Source organism: Oncorhynchus kisutch, linkage group LG3, assembly GCF_002021735.2.
Source record: "Oncorhynchus kisutch isolate 150728-3 linkage group LG3, Okis_V2, whole genome shotgun sequence".
NCBI lineage: Eukaryota > Metazoa > Chordata > Actinopteri > Salmoniformes > Salmonidae > Oncorhynchus > Oncorhynchus kisutch.
In genome coordinates, this window is record NC_034176.2 from 41,794,523 (window position 1) to 41,816,154 (window position 21,632).

General features: G+C 41.2%; 2 protein-coding genes across 5 annotated transcripts in view; one reads left to right on the forward strand and one right to left on the reverse strand.

Moving 5' to 3' along the window:
- Positions 1 to 1,179: 1,179 nt before the first annotated feature.
- Positions 1,180 to 10,222, reverse strand: LOC109883211 (UPF0600 protein C5orf51 homolog). 3 transcript variants are annotated; one of them, XM_020475258.2, is made up of 10 exons: positions 9,825 to 10,222; positions 8,574 to 8,683; positions 7,446 to 7,592; positions 6,779 to 6,910; positions 6,543 to 6,657; positions 4,970 to 6,366; positions 2,831 to 4,101; positions 2,526 to 2,698; positions 2,057 to 2,262; positions 1,180 to 1,924 (listed from the first exon to the last, which is right to left on the reverse strand). In XM_020475258.2, the coding sequence occupies exons 1-6, from the start codon at positions 9,916 to 9,918 to the stop codon at positions 6,131 to 6,133; spliced, it is 834 nt and encodes a 277-aa protein (XP_020330847.1). In that variant the 5' UTR covers positions 9,919 to 10,222; the 3' UTR covers positions 1,180 to 1,924; positions 2,057 to 2,262; positions 2,526 to 2,698; positions 2,831 to 4,101; positions 4,970 to 6,130. The 3 variants fall into 3 exon arrangements, with proteins under 3 accessions (XP_020330847.1, XP_020330831.1, XP_031662273.1); XM_020475242.2 differs by lacking the exons at positions 6,543 to 6,657; positions 6,779 to 6,910; positions 7,446 to 7,592; positions 8,574 to 8,683; positions 9,825 to 10,222 and having other exon boundaries at positions 2,831 to 2,906; positions 3,271 to 3,494; positions 3,857 to 4,101; positions 4,970 to 5,294; XM_031806413.1 differs by lacking the exons at positions 6,543 to 6,657; positions 6,779 to 6,910; positions 7,446 to 7,592; positions 8,574 to 8,683; positions 9,825 to 10,222 and having other exon boundaries at positions 2,831 to 2,906; positions 3,271 to 3,494; positions 3,722 to 4,101; positions 4,970 to 5,293.
- Positions 10,223 to 10,312: 90 nt separating this feature from the next.
- oxct1a (3-oxoacid CoA transferase 1a) overlaps positions 10,313 to 21,632 on the forward strand; it is a 108,677-nt gene continuing 97,357 nt past the window's right edge. Inside the window, exons 1-3 of one of the 2 annotated variants that reach the window (XM_020475269.2) lie at positions 10,313 to 10,532; positions 16,855 to 16,963; positions 17,413 to 17,503. In XM_020475269.2, coding sequence (XP_020330858.1) covers positions 10,428 to 10,532; positions 16,855 to 16,963; positions 17,413 to 17,503 — 305 coding nt within the window. In that variant the 5' untranslated portion in view covers positions 10,313 to 10,427. Of the gene's footprint in view, positions 10,533 to 14,181; positions 14,333 to 16,854; positions 16,964 to 17,412; positions 17,504 to 21,632 lie in introns of those variants that run through there. The other variant, XM_020475274.2, reaches the window with a different exon arrangement.

Consider the following 21,632-nt stretch of genomic DNA (forward strand, 5'->3'; position numbering starts at 1 on the left):
GCACTTTTCGCACCAAAGTACGTTCATCTCTAGGAGACAGAACGCCTGTCCTTCCTGAGCGGTATGATGGATGCGTGGTCCCATGGTGGTTATACTTGCACACTATTGTGTGTACAGATGAATGTGGCATATTCAGGCGTTTGGAAATTGCTCCCAAGGATGAACCAGACTTGTGGAGGTCTACAATTTTTTTTTCTGAGGTCTTGGCTGATTTCTTTTGATTTTCCCATGTCAAATAAAGAGGCAATGAGTTTGAAGGTAGGTCTTGAAATACATCCACAGGTACACCTCCAATTGACTCAAATTATTTCAGTTAGCCTATCAGAACCTCCTAAAGCCATGACATCATTTTCTGGAATTTTCCAAGCTGTTAAAAGGCGCAGTCAACTTAGTGTGTGTAAACTTCTGACCCACTGGAATTGTGATACAGTGAATTATAAGTGAAATAATCTGTCTGTAAACAATTGTTTGCATAAATTACTAGTGTCATGTACAAAGTAGATGCCCTTACCAAAACTATAGTTTGTTTTAACAAGAAATTTGTGGAGTGGTTGAAAAATGAGTCTTAATGACTCCAACCTAAGTGTATGTAAACGAGTTTCAAAATAAAGTTATTTGTTTCTGGCCATTTTGAGCCTGTAATCGAACCCAGAAATGCTGATGCTCCAGATTCTCAACTAGTCTAAAGGCCAGTTTTATTCCTTCTTTAATCAAAACAACCGTTTTCAGCTGTGCTAACATAATTGCAAAAGGGTTTTCTAATGATCAATTAGCCTTTAAAAATGATGAACTTTGATTAGCTAACATAACGTGCCGTTGGAACACAGGAGTGATGGTTGCTGATATTGGGCCTCTGTATGCCTATGTAGATATTCCATAAAGAAATCTGCCATTTCCAGCTACAATAGTGATTTACAACATTAACAATGTCTACACTGTATTTCTGATCAATTTGATATTATTTTAATGGACAAAAATTATGCTTTTCTTTCAAAAACAAGGACATTTCTAAGTGACCCCAAACTTTTGAATTATATACTATATATATATATATATATATATATATATATATATATATATATATTACATTGGTGCAGATAAAAGAAGAAATGAAAAGGGTTGGAAGCCACTTTAGACAAATAAGATGAACTAGAGCAAATGCCTGTCTGTTCCACACACTCAGCTCACCACTGTTTCTGTGCTGTGACCCACCAAAAGCTTTTGGAATTCTACTTTGACACAATGAATAAACAAAACGTGGTCTTTAACAACAACCGAAAACAAAATCGGCCACAGCACACCATTTGGTAAACAGTGGACTATTCCACATGTACTCCAAACTCACAGTCCTGAAAGAAACAACACTTCACTGAGGTACATAAACATGCATGTATTTTCAGTTCCTTTATAACAACTTATAGAGGGGTAAATAACCATATGAATAATTAAAGAAAATAAAACAATGCACATTTCGTAGTATAAAATTCCATCAATTATATGAAAGAAACAGATGAATAACTGCATGATTTCCCTAAATAAAAGGTACCAAAAAATATAATTCAATATGATTCTAAAGTACACAGTAGTAGTAATATCAAAACCATTCATTAATCTTTGTAATATAAATTACAGTACCATAGCTACAGTTAAAACGTATGTTTTATTTGTGTACAACCCACTATTGGCAAAAAACAATACACTGTATTTACCCAATAATAACTTTTTTTTATGTGATTCATTGAAACAAGGCACATCAGAGGGAAAACATTCCTTCAGAAGCATTTGTGCCGGTTCTTTAGTGTGTTGTTTCGGTCCTGAAGGTTTTTCCTTGGACAGGTAGTTACAGCCTGAGACCAGAACACCCCAGCAGCCAGGAGATCCCATCTAAGACACCAGACAGAGACTCTGCTACTGTGTCCTGAACCTGGAAAGAGACATGGCCAAATATAAAGGGTATTTCACAAAGACAAGACAGACACACTACAGAGACAAGACAGACACACTACAGAGACAAGACCAGACCAGACCAGACAGACAGAGACAGACACTGACTCACCATCCAGGGGTTGGGCAGCATGGGCAGGCAGAGTCTCTGAGCCATATCCACACAGGGGGTTCTGGTACTATTGGAGCTGGTGGTTCTGATCTGGTCTGGTTCCTCTCTGGACACACAGGACAGGACCAGGAGGGGTCTGGAGGATGAGCCTAAGGCAGGGTCCACCAATGCCTGGATCTGAGCCCACTCCACCTCCCCATCATCACCTAATAGGAGACAGACACATCATATGGTAACATTTTCACAGGGCAATAGTAGAGATGTTGCCATAAACAGCTGCGTCATTTCTAAATACACGGCATGCCACATACAGTCATACAAAATGAGATTGAAATACAGAAAATCGCGATTACATTGTGTCACGAATAAAGAGTAAGCATCTGCTAAATGACCAAAAAGCCTGCAAGGAGACAACAAGGCCCTAGGAATAGGAGCAAGTATGAGGAATGTAATGGAATCTTGCTATTACCTCTTCCTGGCTCTGCGTTGGCCACATAGATGAACCCATCCACCGCCTGACACACTTCCTGGACCTGAGGGGTGGGGCTAAAATGTGGGTGTCCTGATTGGTCCCTTCCCTCCTGGATGAAGAGTTTGTTGCTGACACTCTGCTGTTCCATGCGGGCTCTCTCCCTCTCTGCCCTGTACATACAACCACAACGGGTAATGGTAGACATATACACACACGCATGCACATGAGCGCCATTGCAATACCTAGAATGGTAACTCTACATCCCTTATCAGTCATAGGAGGACAATAGTGATAACACTAACCTGTTGGTTGAGTAGAGAGTCAGAATGTTGAATTTGTGCTGGTTTTTGTACACGTAACTAATCCCAGATCCAATACCTGGAAAAAACAACATTGGTTTTGTTTAGTTGGTGAGCCCCCCAAAGAAACAAAGGCTTTAGGTCGGCCGCCCACCACAGCACAGAACTTGGCAACTGCTTCTGGTTGGTCAGTACTAGTGCCGGATGGTTTTACTACGGTTCGCCATGTACTGTACCTAACTTACCTATTCAGCATTCAACTTTTGAGATTATTGTAAGCAAATACAATTCAGGTAACACCAATATGGTGGATGTTTATTGTAACTGTGGATTACAATAAACATGTTTATTGTAACTCTGATTTTGCTTTCGCCTGCAACAGAAAGTCTCGAGGAGGTTCACCCTGTAAAAGGATGGATCAGAGAGGACAGTGGGTAACCCACCATTGATCTGTCTCTGGGGTATCCCTGCTACAAGGAGCACATCTGGGGTGTGCATGAGCTTGGTCACCATGGAGACATCCAGCTGTTCCATGCCGGGGCCAAACATGGCGTAGCGCGGCTCAGTGGCGGTGGGCACCAGCGACTGGAGGAAGGAAGTCACAACGCTGTATGGCGGCCTCTGGGGAAACCATTGCTGTCTGCAGGCTGGGTAGCCCTTTAGATAACTAAGAAGAGACAGGCAATTATTACTTAGGTAGGCAGGGAGGGACAGTTCCATTGCTGAAGTGAGTGACTAATACATTTGGACGACCAATGACTCAAGCAAAATGTCTTGACAAGTCTGACTTATATGGCCTCCTGGAAAATCAATCTACCAACCAAATGCCTTCACAATCTTTCCATAGCCTGGGTACTAAACTATATATGCATTCGACAAGGCTTCATTACTTACATTTTTGTCATTTAGCAGACACTCTTGTCCAGAGCATCAGTCAGTGCATTCAACTTATGTAAGATGACCAAATATCACAGTAAATCCTTGTCTTCCTCATGGATTCCAATACCAGAGTTTCAGACCAGTACCTACTCTGTCATGAAGTCATGACCTGGCTCCTCCATCTCCTTCTCCCCCACACACAGAGGGGTGTGTAAGGCCTCTAACCGGGGCATGGTCACATGGTTGATGGAGGGCCATTTAGGCATGTCCCTGACCAGAAAGTATCTCCATAGTAAAGGGTCTCTGACCATAGCCCTCCAGTAGCTACTAGTGGCCCCCAGACGACAGAGGTCCACAGGAGACAGCAGGGTCATGATCAGGAACTGTAGGTCCACCTGTAGTGAGAGAGATGGGGAGAGAAGGAGGAGAGTATTGAAAGTATTGAATCTGCTGGTTGATGATGGTGCATACGACTGTTTTGATGAGTCTACACATCAGGGTCATATTCACCAAACATTCATAGGCACCACCAAACGAAAGAAAATGGACTAGGACTACCTGAACTGGTCCAATTAGAAAGGCTCTGGCCAAACAGTATTTATCCTGCAGTAGTTTATGTGTCGGGTATAGCTGGAGTATTTATCCTGTCTTATCCAGTGTCCTGTGTGAATTTAAGTATGCTCTCTAATTCTTTCTTTCTCTCTCTCTCTCTCTTGGAGGACCTGAGCCCTGGGACCATGCCTCAGGACTACCTGGCACGATGACTCCTTGTTGTCCCCAGTCCACCTGGCTGTTCTGCCTGCGGCTATGGAACACTGACCTGTTCACTGTGATTACTATTATTTGACCATGCTGGTCATTTATGAACATTTGAACATCTTGGCCATGTTCTGTTATAATCTCCATCCGGCACAGCCAGAAGAGGACTGGCCACCCCTCATAGCCTGGTTCCTCTCTAGGTTTCTTCCTTTCTAGGGAGTTTTTCCTAGCTACCGTGCTTCTACACCTGCATTGCTTGCTGTTTGTGGTTTTAGGCTGGGTTTCTGTACAGCACTGTGCTATATAAATACATTTGATTAATAGGTTACCCACCCAATGCATAAGGATGACCAGTACATTTATCAAATGTCCGATAAATAAAAATATTCCACGTTACTTGCCCTATACTCACAGCATGTTATGGCATTTCTCATTTGATCCCCACAACAAAAAAATATAATCTTGTGAAGTAGCCAACTGGCGTTTATAAGGCCTGTATCTTACGGGTAAACAGTCCAAAAATCCCGGCGGTGCATCTTCACTGGTGACTTCTGCTGCATGCGCCTGATCACTGACGTTTTTCCTTGCATTGAAGTACTTCTCACGGAAATGTCTGAGACTTCGTATAACTACAGATTCGTCGCTCTGACTTTTCCCTGACATCTTGCTTTTGATTTGGTAAGAATGATAATGCGTCTGCGCTGTCTTCTATGTGCTAAACATTTATAAAAGCTCAAATAGGGTGCTAACTACTGCGAAAAGTGAAGTTGACAACGAAGCTGACGTTTCTTGTAGTTGGTAGTTCGCCCACTTCCTTGTTGTTGGCGTGAAAGAGGTGCATTGTGGTTATTGTAGTTATACAGCGCAATACGTTTCACAACTCATTTTGAAACCAACATACAGTATTTATTTTCAATGACGACATAAAATTAAATGAAAAACATTTTCCTTCAAAACGAACACCACAGAGATTCTCCATTTAAATGCATACTATCAAAATATCAAAGTTTCCATCACTGGGACATTACTCCTTGTCAAAGTGTGGGCAAAAAAAGTGTGTTTTATAAGTGAGAAAAAAAAGAAGTAGCATATTACAAAGCTGATATCTTAAACAAAACTGTACATACTCGAAAATGTTCATGAATCCATCAGTCTCCAACTCTGTGTATTCCCCACCTTAACTTTTTTAATATATATTTATATAAATGCAATTAATTTAAAAAAATAAAAACAAATAAATAAAAACAGTTGCTGTGCGATGTCTCATTACCAGGTGGATTATCATTAATCTTCAAACAATCTTTGTTTTATTTTTTGTAACAATGTGTTATTTTCTTAATCTTTTAATATTATTATTCTACCACATTCTCAGAGCATAACACATGCCTGTCCAACAGTCCAGAATCTGGAAGATAAGTGCTTCTTTCAGGAGACACGGAGAATAAAATTTTGTTAACATCCCTCCATACCCTTGCCCCTTCATTCTTCCCCAACCTTGCCCACCTATTTCAGCCGGAGCCTTTCAGAACGGGAAAAAGTTCCTCATAGAAACTGATCTAAGGTCAGATTTCCCCCTCCCCCTCTCTTAATGCGTAGCATTACAATTTGGAGTTTGAGCATCTGATCCAATATCAGTCCCTATGGGCAACTTGTACACAGAGCCGTTCACTGTAAGATACTAAGGATCTCCTTGGCATTCTCAGTGTTCCAGCCCTGGCCCTGAAGAGGACCCTCACAGGCCAGCACGTATTTGTGCAGGATCTGTGTCCCAATGTCCCGGAAGTGGAGCCGGTCCTCTTTGCGTTCTGTGGAATCAACGCTGCAGTCCTCGTACTTCACTGCCCAGAAACACATCTCCCCGATGTACATCATCGTCAACAGGTGGGTGTCTGAAAAAATGCCTGTTGGAAAAACAAAATCAGACAATTTCTCATCCCTTGAAAAAAAGAAGTCAACAAAACAAGGATGTAATATAAATCCAGTAAAGAAAAAGGTTGTCTTGATAATGTCAACTAAACAAATGTGTAACATTGGCACAATATTAAAAAACAAGCCATAACAATCCAATGATGCATACCTTCAGCCAGGAAGTTGGCGGTAGCAGAGTCATGAAACACCACCCCGTCGTTGAGCTTCACAGAGTTCCTCACCTGCAGCATCCTCATCAGGTAGCGTACACCCTCCTGAAGACACTGAAAAAAGACAAACTGAGAATGAATAACCGGCACTCTGCTAGTGGTAGGAGCACTGAAATTCAAGTCATACTTGCTATATCAAGTTAGATGTTGGCCAAATGAGTGGAAGTGCCCCTACCTTGAGGAAAGTGGCCTTGTTCTTCTTGATCCACTGCTTGCGTTGGTGGAGGGTGTGGCAGTACATGTAGAGCAGTGCTCCACGTCTCCAGTAGAGGCATTCCAACACCTCTAGCCCCAAGACTGACTGCACCTGGAACAGGGAGAGCTGTCAGTTGACAATAGTGTGTGTGTAATAATATTTGGACGCTAAATACACAACGCAGAGACAAGAGTACAAGAATAGAACTAATGATCAATGTAAAGTGTTTTTTTCTGTAATAGGGAATTATTGATCAATGGTTCAGAGACATGTGAGGACTATGTCTTCTGAAATAGGATATTTGTTATTTGGCCATTGGCTAGTATTATTACAAGGAATTCTAATTGGTCAACCACAGGCTAGGGATGGGTCTTATAACTACATGCTGTTCCTCTGTTCTGTTGCGAGATAAATCACTGGAGAGAACCCCTTACAGAGCATCACTGAGGACAGGGGAGAATGACCATCTACTGCCCTGTATGATTTGACCTCTTTGAATAAACCCATTTTCCTCCCCCCGATGTGCTTTAGAGTTTGTGTTATTGAAGAATAACAAATTGCTAACTAGTGAACTAAATACTCTGTGCATATGAGGACCTTGGCACTTGCATTGCCCTTCATGATGGGATGAATCTCTTGCACACACCTCTTGGGCCGGTGCCAGCCTCCCTGCCAACACCTCTGGCTCTGTGAGGTCCTGCAGCAGCTGTTGGATCTTAAATGGCGAGCAGTCCTCTGGGAACTCCTGGTCCACCAGCTTGTTCTCCTCATAGAACGTGATGTCCAGGATCACCTACACACAGAACAATACACACTCGACTCATTCTTCACTTTAACACAAATATGATTTGACAATTATAGTTGTGCAATTCATCCATTGAGGTCTGGTGTGCTTATTCACCGTATTAATTGATCAATTTTTGGTTAACATTTGACAGGTATCACATGCCACCTTCAACTCTAATGCAGGTGAACTGCAGACTTTTTGTAGAGCCTAGATTTGTCCACAAGCTGTTGGCCAATTCTTCCATCAATTAGGCAAAGGGTGCAAGAAAATCTCTCTCTCCACCTGACTCTTGTCACCAACCTATGTTGGTTATGGTGGGTGGGGATGATGTGGATAACTCAGACTGTGGGTTGGAAGTTGTCAATGTCTGTAGCAAATGTGTCAAGTCACGGTTTATCACTGTACTTTGAAATTAACATTCAAATCTTTTGGATTCTTCTGATTTCCATATTTGTGGCCTAGCCCCACTACTTTTTTGTTCATCATTCTGTCCTTTCATCTTTGAAAGTAGTAACTGATCTTCTATGGTCTGACAGGTGAAAGGATGAAAACATTGCATTCACTAACAGATCAGTGATTGAGTTGCTTCTAGGCAGTGAGGAAGAATACATTTAAAAATGTGTGAACATAGTCAGAGGACACTGGTCAGTTGAAACTTCCAGCATCAAGGACAGAAGTGTGTATGCGCTCTCACACCTTCAGGCTAATTTAAGCTCACATCATTGTATGACAACTTAATACAATTGAGTACTATCATCCAATTTCAAACAGCAGGTGGAACATTCTGTGCAGACAGAGACATTTGGGGGAATTTGCTAGTCTTGTGATCCAGCCTGAGCATGCTATATATCTCACCAAAACAGAATGGTAACAATTTCCTTTATCAGATATGTAGGGAATTTAATAACAACATTTGAATCTACACCTAGCCTAAAACATTTAGTCTAGAATCTATCTAGAACAATTATATTTAATGAACTGCAATACCTGAGTGTAATCCTGAAGCAGTTTAGGCAGACTGCTACTCTCTCCCCCTTGTCTGTAAAAGCTTTTCAACTTGTCTAGTATCGCAGAAGCATTCTGTAAATAGTCATCATCTAGGAGAAAATAAAGTATGTTAAGAACATATTACAGGCCTATATGTAAACAGTGCCTCTCATGTTTACAGAGTTCAATGTATCAATTAAAGTGTTAGTCATCATAAAGACCGATCATATCTAGGACTTTACAAAGTCGTTTCAGAGAGTGGCATAGAATGTAAGGAAATTCCCCCTTGATTTAGTCTGTAAAAAACCGTGTACAACGGTCTCTAGGCTATGACAGTGTAGACTAAGTATTACTCGTATCACATATTAAACATTCGTTTAGAGACACTCATTTTATTTCACCAGAATCAGTAGTGTATGCAGGTCCATAATGTCGAAATCAGAGAGATGGTAGTAATTTAAATTGGATAATTGGCCGTGAAAACGAACTACACAACGTGGAATACGTGAACCGTGTTAGGCTAGTTAATCCATTCAGCATAGCAGTATTTAAGAATAGACTAGTTAGAAAACAGCTTGAACCAGTAACGTTGGGTAGGGCCCGGGGTGATGTGCACGGTTTCTGCGGCCAAATAGTTAACGTTAGCTAACGGTTTCTCTTGATTCAGCGGATCTGAACAGGAGAACATCGCTGTTTGTGGCAAGTCGATGGGTTATGTTGAAGTTGTTAGTTAAACTAACGTTAAAGGGCATTGTGCAATCTAGCTACAATACTAGTATAGGCATTGAATGTGTCGAAAAGTACATTATAAATGGACCATAGCTCGACAGTATCTTTGTCGACATTAAGTTAAAGCTGTTAGCTAGACGATACCTAACTAAACGTTACCTAGTACAGAATTAGCTACCAAGCTTGCTCGCTAAAGCTAACTTAACTAGCTAAATCACGTTAGCTACGTAGCCCAGCAAACCCACCAAGCTAGCTAGTTATCTAGCAAACGTATACTGTGTCATAACTATGGTTTAGGGTTTTTGCAATACCAAGGTGACCAACGAAGTAACGCGGTCTTTTTACGCCTGCTACGTTCGATTAGTATAGTAATTAGCTACGACATTGGACAAGTGTACATGGTATTAATTAGGTAGCACTAGCGAATTTAGCTAGCTAGCGGAAAATAGCTTTCAACTGAACACGAGGTGCATCAACGCGACATTACCTTTCTTGATCACTGTAACTTCGCGTACCACATACCTTGTTTCTCAGTTCTGAGACTGGCGCACTTATTGTCCAACTCAAAAATCCTTCTCTCCAGCTCAAACCCCTGTCGTCTGCAGTCGTCCGCCATGACTAAATACACTGTCACGTGACGCTATGATTATTCACGTGATGAAAGGTCTTTATTTGATTTTTCTGCGGCACTTTGATCCACGACATGTTTGCTCCAAATATATCCATGGATTTGTCCACTCTGTCAATTGCATATAATTATGTTCTTGGCGATTGCATTTATATAGTGCAGTCAATGCTGTTTTAGGGAACCCACAGTGATGGCTTGTTCCAGCCAAGAACATGTATAACAAAATGAATAGTTATGTTTAAATCGGTTGATAGCATATGGGCTAGGCTAGAACAAAAGCCCGCAGCACTCGGACCCATGAGTGGCTAGCAGCGAAACGGTTAAATTGTAATGAGCTTCGCCGAGCCTCTGTCTCTCCTCCGCTAGCCCCGCCCCGTACACCCTTCTAGTTTCAGTGTCATTTAACCAGCTGGGATCACACACAACACAACACAACACAAACGCCCGGTAGCCCACGTTGCTCATCATTTTGAAGACTGGTGGTTAGCTCCAAAAACATGGCGGCCCTCAAAGTATTGTCAAGAGCGGAGAATTTATTATTGAAAAATATATCTGCCACCTGCAGACCCAATTTGAACTCCATCACCCATTCCATGTTCAAGGTCAGTATCAAAATGCGTCAATGAAATAACGTTAGACTAAATACGAATAGACCACTATATAGCTAGCTAACTAGCTACAGCGATTGGGAGACTGCCTTTAGTGCTTGGGACACATAGGGCACCTTCAATTTTAACCCCTAAATTGAAATCCAAATTCATTATTTTCATTTACAATATAGGCTTGCCCCATAAAATATTGGATGAAGTTGCTAATGTTAGGCTACCAGTAATGATGATACCTTTTATAAATGCGGGTGATTTTTGATGCTTCCATTCCATGCTATTCATCATAGGTATTTCCTAGCTACAGATTGTACACCAGCCAATGTGATGTAACCAAATATGTTTTTATCCATAACTGGATGTTACAGGTTTGCCTATGCAAAACGTCTCCTTATTTTTCTTCTAAGCTGGTATTGGCAATTCTTTCTTTGTTCTCGATTCAGCCAAACATGTACACTACATGACCAAAAGTATGTGGACACATGTTCGTAGAACAAGAGCAACTGTAGAAATAAGCGGGGTTTATGACTTTGTGTCTGTGGTAACTAGTGACGACCAGGCACAACTCCGATATAAAGTGTTTTTCCTCAAAGTTGCCGGGATGTCACTTGTCCTACTTATATTAGTACACTTGTAACAACCTAATCATTACGAAACTTCCATTCAATCAAATAAGCCACATTAGACAAATAAGCCATTACATTTTTTTTAATAACCAAATTCGACACTCATTGACCATACAAAAACTCCTCACTTGGTGAACGAAAAAAAAAGAAAAGAAATAAGACAGATTTTTGGCCCAATTGTCCCTCTCGCTTCGCCTCTTCCTTTCGGGAGAAGATTTGAAATAGACAAGATGGTGGCATACACATTATTGGATTACTTCATGGAGCAAATAATGGATTTATTTTTATAACCGCATTTTCTAAATTCAAACTTACCACCTGCAACTGGACACTGCGTTTTCTGGAGTGATAATCACGCTTCACCATCTGGCAGTCTGACAGACAAATCTGGGTCTGGCGAATGCCAGGAGAACGCTACCTTTCGCTATGCATAGTGCCAACTGTAATTTTTGGTGGAGGAGGAATAACGGTCTGGGGCTGTTTTTCATGGTTTGGGCTAGTCCTCTTAGTTCCAGGGAAATCTTAATGCTACAACATACAATGTCATTTTAGACGATTCTGTGCTTCCAACTTTGTGGCAACAGTTTGGGGAAGGCCCTTTTCTGTTTCAGCATGACAATACCCCTGTGCACAAAGCGAGGTCCATACAGAAACGGTTTGTCAAGATCGGTGCACAAGAACTTGACTCGTCTGCACATGGGCCCTGGCCTCAACCTCATTGAACACTTTTGGGATGAATTGGAACGCCACTGATCTCTTAACATCAGTGCACAACCTCACTAATGCTCTTGTTGCTGAATGGAAACAAGTCCTCGCAGCAATGTTTCAACATTTAGTGGAAGGCCTTCCCAAAAGAGTGGAGGCTGTTATAGCAGCAAAGGGGTGACCAACTCCATATGAATGCCCATGATTTTGGTGTTTGGCAACCAAGCAAGGAGTTTTTGTATGGAGGTCAATGAGTGTCGAATTTGGTTAACAAAAATTAGGTTGTTACAAGTGTACTGATATAAGTAGGACTCGTGAAATCCCGGCAACTTTGAGGAAAAACACTTTATATCGGAGTTGTGCATGGTCGTCACTAGTTAGCACAGGCACAAAGTCATAAACCCTGCTTATTTCTACAGTTGCTTATCTTAAAATGTGATTTTGAACCTAACCTTGACCACACTGCTAACCTTATGAATAACCTACCATAAAAGCAACAGTTTTACGATACAGCCAATTGTTACTCTGAGATTGTGGTAACTAGTGGAAATCGTTGTGCCTGTTGTTCAGTTGTCCCACTTGATCTTGCCTCCTTCCGATTGCCTTCTATTTTTGAAAATTGCGCTTTCGAGCGGATCACTTTTGTTAAGTCGGTGACCATCGTTAGTCACTGTCTTTCAAAGTGTGTTGCATTATGGGGATAAAAATGGTCAGACTACATTGCACGAACTTGACAAAAATCATGTGATCAAAGGTCAAAGTTTTGACTGCAGTTGACTACAAGTTTCTGTATTTGATCTTCACCTACTTCATCCAGCAGCTATCGCCTGCATTGTGGGAGGCTCTATTGTCAACTAATCATTAAGTTGTTTTTGTTTGGCATGTGAATGTGGCCAAAGACGAGACATCAAAACGATGAAATAACACATATGGAATCGTGTAGTATTTTAAATTCTTCAAAGTAGCTACCCTTTGCCTTGATGACAGCTTTGCACACTCTTGGCATTCTCTCAACCAGCTTCACCTGGAATGCTTTTCCAACAGTCTTGAAGGAGTTCCCACATATGCTGAGCGTTGTTGGCTGCTTTTCCGTCACTCTGCGGTCCAAACCATCTCAATTGGTTTGAGGTCGGGTGATGGTGGAGGCCAGGTCATCTGGTGCAGCACTCCATGTTAATTTCTCTACCAACATCGTTTTTGGAGAATTTGGCATACATCCAACTGGCCTCACAACAAAAGACCATGTGTAACCACCCCAGCCCAGGACCTCCACATTCGGCTTCTTCACCTGCGGGATCGTTTGAGACCAGCCACCCGGACAGCTGATGAAACTGGGTTTGCACAACCAAAGAATTTCTGCACCAACCGTCAGAAACCATCTCAGGGAATCTCATCTGCATGCTCATTGTCCTCACCAGGGTCTTGACCTGACTGCAGTTCGGCATCGTGACCGACTTCAGTGGGGAAATGCTCACCTTCGATTGCCACTGGCATGCTAAAGAAGTGTGCTCTTCACGGATGACTCCTGGTTTCAACTGAGATTCTTTGAAGAATCTCAAATATATTTTGATTTGTTTAACACTTTTTGGGTTACTACATGATTAAATATGTTATGTCATACTTTTGATGTCTTCAGTATTATTCTACAATGTAGAAAATAGTATGAATAAACAAAAACCCTTGAATGGTACTGTATATATATTTTTTACAACATAGCATTTTCTAAATTAAAATGCACCACCTGCAACTGGACACATACATGTTTCTCAGCATGTTAGCTGGCTACTGTTGTAGCTACTATAATGAGTCTGTCACCCTTACACACTCACATGACCTTGGTTGAGAAAGGACTTAGGATTCCAATTCAATGTGACCAATTGTTTGTTTTGCCAGTGCCACTGTGTTCATTGTGTACAGTAGCTAGTTCCTATTGAAGACACTCCCCCAGCTAGACTGTATAAAGAATTGACCTCTACCGATGTAGTATAACTCAGAAGCCCAAGAATGTTTCCATTGCGTTACAACCCAGTGCCCCCGGACCCTTTGCAAGCCATGTGCACTAAAAGGACAGCCAAAATTAGAGGCACGTAAAACTGTAGTGCAGAACAGTCTGTAAACTGAGGTGTAGTCTACCGGTAGTAGAATAGAAAATAAAGTAATGCCTACAGTTCTCCAATAAGGGTATTGTTAATCTTGTCTATGTTTGCATTTCTGTTATAGAATAAGGGAATTTTTGAGTGTGTACAGCACATTAACATAGCCAAGTAAAACTCAACGATGCACTTCACATCAACGGAGTTGTGTGGAGACATGAGTGGGCGGAGTGTACCTCCGGCTACATCGAGTCGCTGTCAGACGATACGAGTATCAGTCGGGGGTTGTATTTGATTATGGTTTTATTAAAAAGTATGGATTTCAGCAAACAAAGAAAGGCACACAACAATCGAGGACAAACATAAGAACACGGTAAGGGTTTAAGAAAGTATGTTTTTGAAGTATTGACTGCATAGCGACTTGAAGGAGTCGGGAGGTTCATTTCAAAAATTCTAGTCTGCTCTCAACTCTGTGGAGGAGTTGAGGTGCTTTGCTATACACTACAATGATTAGGGAATTACAGTCATTGACACAATGCCATTAATGTTCTACGCATTTTATTGTGCATCCCATTACCAATAGAAGTTAGCCTCTCAGTAATCCTATAACATTTTGTATTGTTTGTGTTTTGACCTCCTTTAGTCACATGTAATGCCATTGCTGCTGTGTGTTATTTGTGCCACAGTACAGTGTGTGTAGACTGACCCTAAGATAAGGTGTTGTAGGTTATAACAGTAAATAAAGCTAATGGTCATTTATCTTCCTGAAAGGTTCCATCTAGGTCAGCCTGGGTATATACCCTTAAAGGCCCAATGCCACTGTTTTTTTTTACCACGATAACAAATAGTTTCTCGGTAACAATCAAGTACCTTAATGTGATTGTTTTCAATTTTAAAGGTTCGAAAGAGAAAAAAAAATAGCAATGTCTCAAGCAGTAATTTTATTACGACTTGGAGTGGTCTGATAGGGGTTGGAAAAACAAAATCTAGCTGTTATTGACAGGGAGGCTTGGAACTATATTTCTTGTTGGTCTATCAACTAATTTACCTCCTGGTGTATGCAATTTCACATTATTATTCCATAGTGTGGACCTATAAACCACAGAACACTCACGTTTTTGACTTCACTGGGCCTTTTAACACAAGATGCTGGTCCAAGGTTTACAGTCAAACCTATTTTGGAAAGTTTTTTTTCCTTCTGGGATCATATTCCTTCCACTTGATTGGCCATAATATCTAATTCATTTTTACATGAGCTGAGGGCCAAGTCGAGACATGTATGTCAAATGACAGAAATCCATCATACTCCTGCCCGATAGTTCAATGGATCATAGTAGCGTGGAAGGTGGGATAATGGATGTCAACTTAAGCTGGTTATTACGGACCACTAAATTAATTACATCCAGGGGGTGATTGCAGACAGTTGAATAATATTTTATTTTGTACTTCAGGGACCTGAGGTTAATGTCAGAGCTAAGAAAAAATAACTTCTGTATTGTCAGAGACCGTCTCAGATCCACCAGGCTTCCGATTTCCTCCAGTGAGCCTTCCATCTACAGTAATCCGTTACGGTGGATATAATTAGTTACAGTGGAGGAGTTAATGGATGAGCGAGTGGTGGGATAATGGCTGAAAATAAAAAGCTTGATGAGGTTAAACGGCTTCCGTCTGCTCTCCACGTCTCAGCGGTAGAAATTTGCTTCATTGCAGAGTTCCCAAGATCCCACCAGTGTTGTTTGTTGTGCCGTTGCCTTTCTTGTTTGTCTTTCCTGTGCTGTAGTTGAATACATTCTTTACTATAGGCCTGGGTTTTTATCTCACTGCGGTCAATGTGAAGTGCTGATTTTATAGGGCTGATTGCCTTGTTTAGGGGGGTCAAACTCATTTTGCACCAGGGGCAGCATTCGGTCTTCTTCAACGAGGTACGAATGCGGCCCCCGGTGCAATTGGTTTCCTCCCTGTCAAAATTGTCCCCAAAAATCCATCGTTCTTGGAATTTTTGATGATCGTTGACTTTCTAGCTTTCATTTCAGTGATTATTAGTGAGCTGGACACAGTCAAGAAACTATATGAATGTAGGTCCATTTATAATTACTACACTGGTTGATTTGGTTTTAGTCATTTTAAATTATATTGAGTTCGTGCCCCACCCTGTGAGGCTAAAGTGCTCAGCTGTTTTGTAGCTGGTCTTGTAGCTACCACGTTGTAGCAGCGTGAAGCATGCACATGCGCTGATACTCTGTGTGAGAGCAAAGTCTTGCATCGTGCTCATCTCAATGGCTACCTTAGAGCGGATCACTTTTGTGAAGTCGGTGACTATCGTTGGCCTTTCAAAGTGTGTTGCATTCAGTGGATAAAAATGGTCAGACTTGCGCCACCATGCCAACTTCGTGAACTTGATGTGATCAAAGGTCATGAAGTTTTGACTGCAGTCAACTGCAAGTTTCAGCAGTTGCTCTTCACCAACTTCCTCCTGGAGCCATCGCCTGCATTGTGGGAGGCTCTATTGTCAACCAATCATTTGCTGTTTTTTTGGCCCGGCTGTCACAGATGCACCTCCCACGTCTTCACTCCTCGACTTTTTTTAAACATTCGGTTGCTTTAGCCTTACCACTCAAATGCGTCCAATAGCTGCTCATAGCAACGTCATTTAGCTGAGTCTACCTTTTTACATTTTAAAGTCAATCTCAATGTGACCACCAGATTCAGTAGCTTGAAAACCTCCATTAGGTTTTTTTGCCCTCTATGCATTATTCTTTCTTGTTAGTTTAAGAGTAATTCAAGTGGTTTCAGTATAGTTTGTTGTTTTATCTCAGTTTACTTACTTTTTTCTTCTTCTATGACTTAGTTTTTGTTTACTATAGTAAACTTGGACTTTTCCTCTGTGTTCCCCAGATGTGTGGCTGCTCCTATTCCACCTCCAGCCAGAGAAACTCCCAGTTCTACACAGACCCCACAGACGCTGTGAAGGACATCCCCAGTGGAGCCACTATCCTAGTGGGAGGTAATATCAGGAGACCATCAGGACTTCACTGTGGGGTTTGAAAGGGCTTTTTCCTTTGATGCATTACAAATGCAGCTGTCACTGTAGACTGTTTACCCCTTAACACTTCATAGTGTTACCTGTAAGAGAAGGGTATTAACAATATTATAATAGCCCCACCTTGCCCTCTGATAGGCTTGGTGGAATGTTTTTTGCTTACACTCCTATCAAATTCTTTCAAATCTATGAAGTGTTAAGGGGTAAACAGTCTACAGTGACAGCTGTAAGAGAAGGGTATAGATAAACTTGGATATGGGCAAATGTGTTATATGGCATGCTGCTTATCTTTTTCAGCAGGGGAAATTCTCACTCACACATTGCCCTGTGTCCACTTCATAGTAATGGGCCATGCTCTCCTTTTTAATAGAAATGACTGTAAACATTGATTGATTCTCTTTCTCTCTCACTAGGTTTTGGTTTGTGTGGCATCCCAGAGAACCTTATCAACAGTTTATTAAAGACTGGTGTAAAGAGCCTCACAGCCGTCAGCAACAATGCTGGGTAAGTAGTGAGTGAGTAAGTGAGTGGGGGTGGGTGTCTTTATGTGTGTTTGCTCACATGTGCAGGTTCCTGCATGCAACCCAAAACCGTGGGTGCATTCCATTGTGGTGGCCATGCTTTTGAAAGTTGTCACGACGTCCTCAGCACACTCAAATCCCACTCTCTTTGTTTCAATAATAAATGGCCAAGTTGAGAAAGGACAGGATCAATTCGTTTAATTCGTTTTCTGCCATGGCTGGATTGATTTTCACATCACATCATTTGTTTGTTTACATTTTAGTTTAAGTGTGGTGAAATTCTCCTCTCATTTCAGTATTGTTTATTCAGTTGAAGTCGGAGGTTTACATACACCTTAGCCAAATACATTTAAACCAAGTTTTTCACAATTCCTGACATTTAATCCTCATAAATTCCCTGTCTTTGGTCAGTTAGGATCACCACTTCATTTTAAGAATGTGAAATGCCAGAATAATAGTAGAGAGTGATTTATTTCATCTTTTATTTATTTCATCACATTCCCAGTGGGTCAGTTTACATACAGTCGATTAGTATTTGGTAGCATTGCCTTTAAATTGTTTAACTTGGGTCAAACGTTTCGGGTAGCCTTCCACAAGCTTCCCACAATAAGTTGGGTGACTTTTGGCCCATTCCTCCTGACAGAGCTGGTGTAACTGAGTAAGGTTTGTAGGCATCCTTGTTCGCACACGCTTTGTCAGTTCTGTCCACAAATTTTCTATAGGATTGAGTATCAGGGCTTTGTGATGGCCACTCCAATACCTTCACTTTGTTGTCCTTTTGCCACAGTTTGCCACAACTTTGGAAGTATGCTTGGGGTCATTGTCCATTTGGAATACCCATTTGTGACCAAGCTTTAACTTCCTGACCGATGTCTTGGAGATGTTGCTTCAATATATCCACATTTTCATTCTTCATGGGGCCATCTATTTTGTGAAGTGCACCAGTCCCTCCTGCAGCAAAGCACCCCCACAACATGATGCTGACATCCCCATGCTTCACGGTTGGGATGGTGTTCTTCGGCTTGCAAGCCTCCCCCTTTGTCCTCCAAATGTAACAATGGTCATTATAGCCAAACATTTCTATTTTTGTTTCATCAGACCAGAGGACATTTCTCCAAAAGGTACTATCTTCGTCCCCATGTGCAGTTGCAAACCGTAGGCTGGCTTTTTTATGGCGATTTTGGAACAGTGGCTTCTTCCTTGCTGAGCAGCCTTTCAGGTTATGTTGATATAGGACTTGTTTTACTATGGATATAGATGCTTTTGTACCTGTTTCCTCCAGCATGTTCACAAGGTCCTTTGCTGTTGTTCTGGGATTGATTTGCACTTTTCGCACCAAAGTATGTTCATCTCTAGGAGACAGAACGCGTCTCTTTCCTGAGCGGTATAACGGCTACGTGGTCCCATGGTGTTTACACTTGCACACTATTGTTTGTACAGATGAACGTGGTACCTTCAGGCATTTGGAAATTGCTCCCAAGGATGAACCAGACTTGTGGAGGTCTAAAATCTGAGGTCTTGGCTCATTTCTTTTGATTTTCCCGTGATGTCAAGCAAAAAGGCACTGAGTTTGAAGGTAGGCCTTGAAATCCATCCACAGGTACACCTCCAATTGACAGAAGCTTCTAAAAACATGACATCATTTTCTGGAATTTTCCAAGATGTTTAAAGACACAGTCAACTTAGTGTATGTAAACTTCTGACCCACTGGAATTGTGATACAATGAGTTATAAGTGAAATAATCTCTGTCTGTTAACAATTGTTGGAAAAATTACTTAAGTAGATGTCCTAACCGACTTGCCAAAACTATTGTTTAAAAAAAATGTTTTGGAGTGGTTGTAAAACAAGTTTTAATGACTCCAACCTAAGTGTATGTAAACTTCCTGACTTCAACTGTATATTCTTGCACCAAATTACTTTTCACCTGTGTCTGACTAGTAGAATTAATTTTTCATTCACTTGAATTATCTCAAACTTGATTTGTTACTGCTGTTCGGAAATGTTTGTTGCCACTGATGCAGTGCTAGTTGAGAATCCAACTTCAGGAGAATGTGTGCATTCTCCTCTTTGCTGCGATCATGACCAGTGTTTTATGATGCCATTTAGAATATGTTTATAATGACTGAACTCCAACAGAGACCCTGTCAGGTCCAAACATTTTAAACAAGAGTTTCTCATAACAAAGCTTCCGTGTGTGGGGCCAGGGGGGTACGATAAAGTTGCCCCAAGATGCTAATCTAAGGTCAGTTTTATAATCAACACAACTTCCACACAGAGCTGGGGTCAAAGCACCTTTTCACAAGGGGTCCTGACCTTGAATGACAGTTTTGCACCCACTCCTAAACTGTCTTGGTTTTCTATCGATGTAGTGTTGTCCAGTCTTTTAGGGTCAGGGGAGCTGTTTTTTGCACCAGTGACCGGAGGGAGGGACTGACCACTGTGCTGAATGGTTGGCTAGTTTCAACCCAAGCTATCAGTGAGGATGAACTAATCCTGCTAGACGTGTGGTGAACTGCAGCACCAACTCTCTAAGGATGAAGCACCGACTGGAACAAAGTGTCTGTTTGTATTCAGAAAGCAGAGAAATGCTTCATGCTTAATTCATGTTGGCCTACGACTTAACTGCTCGTGTGTAGGCTTAATGTGAAGCAATGGGGCACAACTGAATCTAAAAGTAGTTGTGGACTTGGTGCCAGGGTTATATTCTTGTCTCTTCGCATACTCCATTTCAGTGTGTTAGTTTATAAAGAGATTACTTTTGGAACATCCCAGACATGCCACAGGAGCTGGATAAAATCATTCTGGCCATGCTGAGCTATGACGAGGACATCCACCGAAAAAACATTTCCCCTGCTGCTTGTTCTATGTGCCTCCCTCTATACTGTACCTAATCTCTTTGACAGAAACCTGAAGAACCAGTCATTTTAGACCAGGTTTCCCCAACTGGTGGCCCCCGGGTGGTTTATATTTGGCCCTATAGTTTTCTGAGCAAAAAAACATTTCATTGTTTTTAAAATTGTCATTGTTTGGCATAAAAGACGGTAAAAACACCAGTAGATCAGATACAAGATTTACATTTTGGAAATCCGTTCCCAAATATTCCCACACATAATAGAGAGACACATCGGGATCATATACAAATGTAAGCATAGTTTGAAAGGATTATGTTTTAGTCAAATATTGTATCTGTTTAGGAGTCTTGCTCTCAATTTGCGGTCTACAACATGGCTGAATCTACTTGATGATCCCTGTTTTAGAGTGAAAAGCCATTGTGAATTTGAATGATATAAAATGTCTGGGTACAGGCCTATACCCCACCCAGATTAGACAATTTGATATGTCTACTAGTCAGACAACCGTCAGGAATCTGAGAAGGAATGTTTTTTAAAAGGCAAAATGAAAAGCAAATGAAAAGCAAACACAAGTTAAGAACTTGTAGTCTACTGTTCTCTGAACCCTGTGGAGTTCTTGTCCTTCAAACTCTTGTCTGTTTCTCTTTCTTTCTCTTTGTTTATATAATATTTTCAGTATTTTTAGTTTTTCAAACAGATTTCTTAATTATTTAGTTTCAGTTTACAAAATAGTTTTTTCATGATTCGTTTTTGGTTTCAGTTTTGGTTTACTATAATAACCTGAGGTCCATGAAGCCAAGATATGCACTTTTATCTTGCACTCAGTATATGTCTTTAGTGAACTGCTTATATGGGTCGGTCACAAGAAAGACCGGTGACACATTGCTACCTGAAATTAAAAATAATAGTTTTATTTACTGCATATCCCTACTATTGGTCAATAACTGTCACTGAGAGACTATTGTGACTGCTGACCTGGCGCACTTCCCAGCCTTTTCTTTGTCAGGGCAAATGGGCACATTCGTTTTTTTTATGCCCTCTTGAGGCAACTGTATAAACCGTTGTGACTGCTCTCAGCCCAGCAGTAGCTCTATCAGGCCAGTCTTTCAACTCCCAAGAACCAATGAAGTGGGCAACAAATATGCCTACACTACTTACGATATGTCAGGATTCAATATATCGTAGAATGGAAGAGGGAACCCTGGCATAAACTCTCATAACTTTTTTTGTGTGGCGCAGGGACGCCTTAGACCGCTGCG

Bases quoted from the DNA above. Each gene is read 5' to 3' on its own strand.
- LOC109883211 (XM_020475242.2), bottom strand. From the start codon at position 5,128: ATGTCAGGGAAAAGTCAGAGCGACGAATCTGTAGTTATACGAAGTCTC. The intron at 4,102-4,969 runs GTAAGATACAGG...CTCTCACTACAG, and splicing joins GATTTTTGGACTGTTTACCC to GTGGACCTACAGTTCCTGAT. The intron at 2,907-3,270 runs GTGGGTTACCCA...TGTTTTTTCCAG, and splicing joins ACCCCAGAGACAGATCAATG to GTATTGGATCTGGGATTAGT.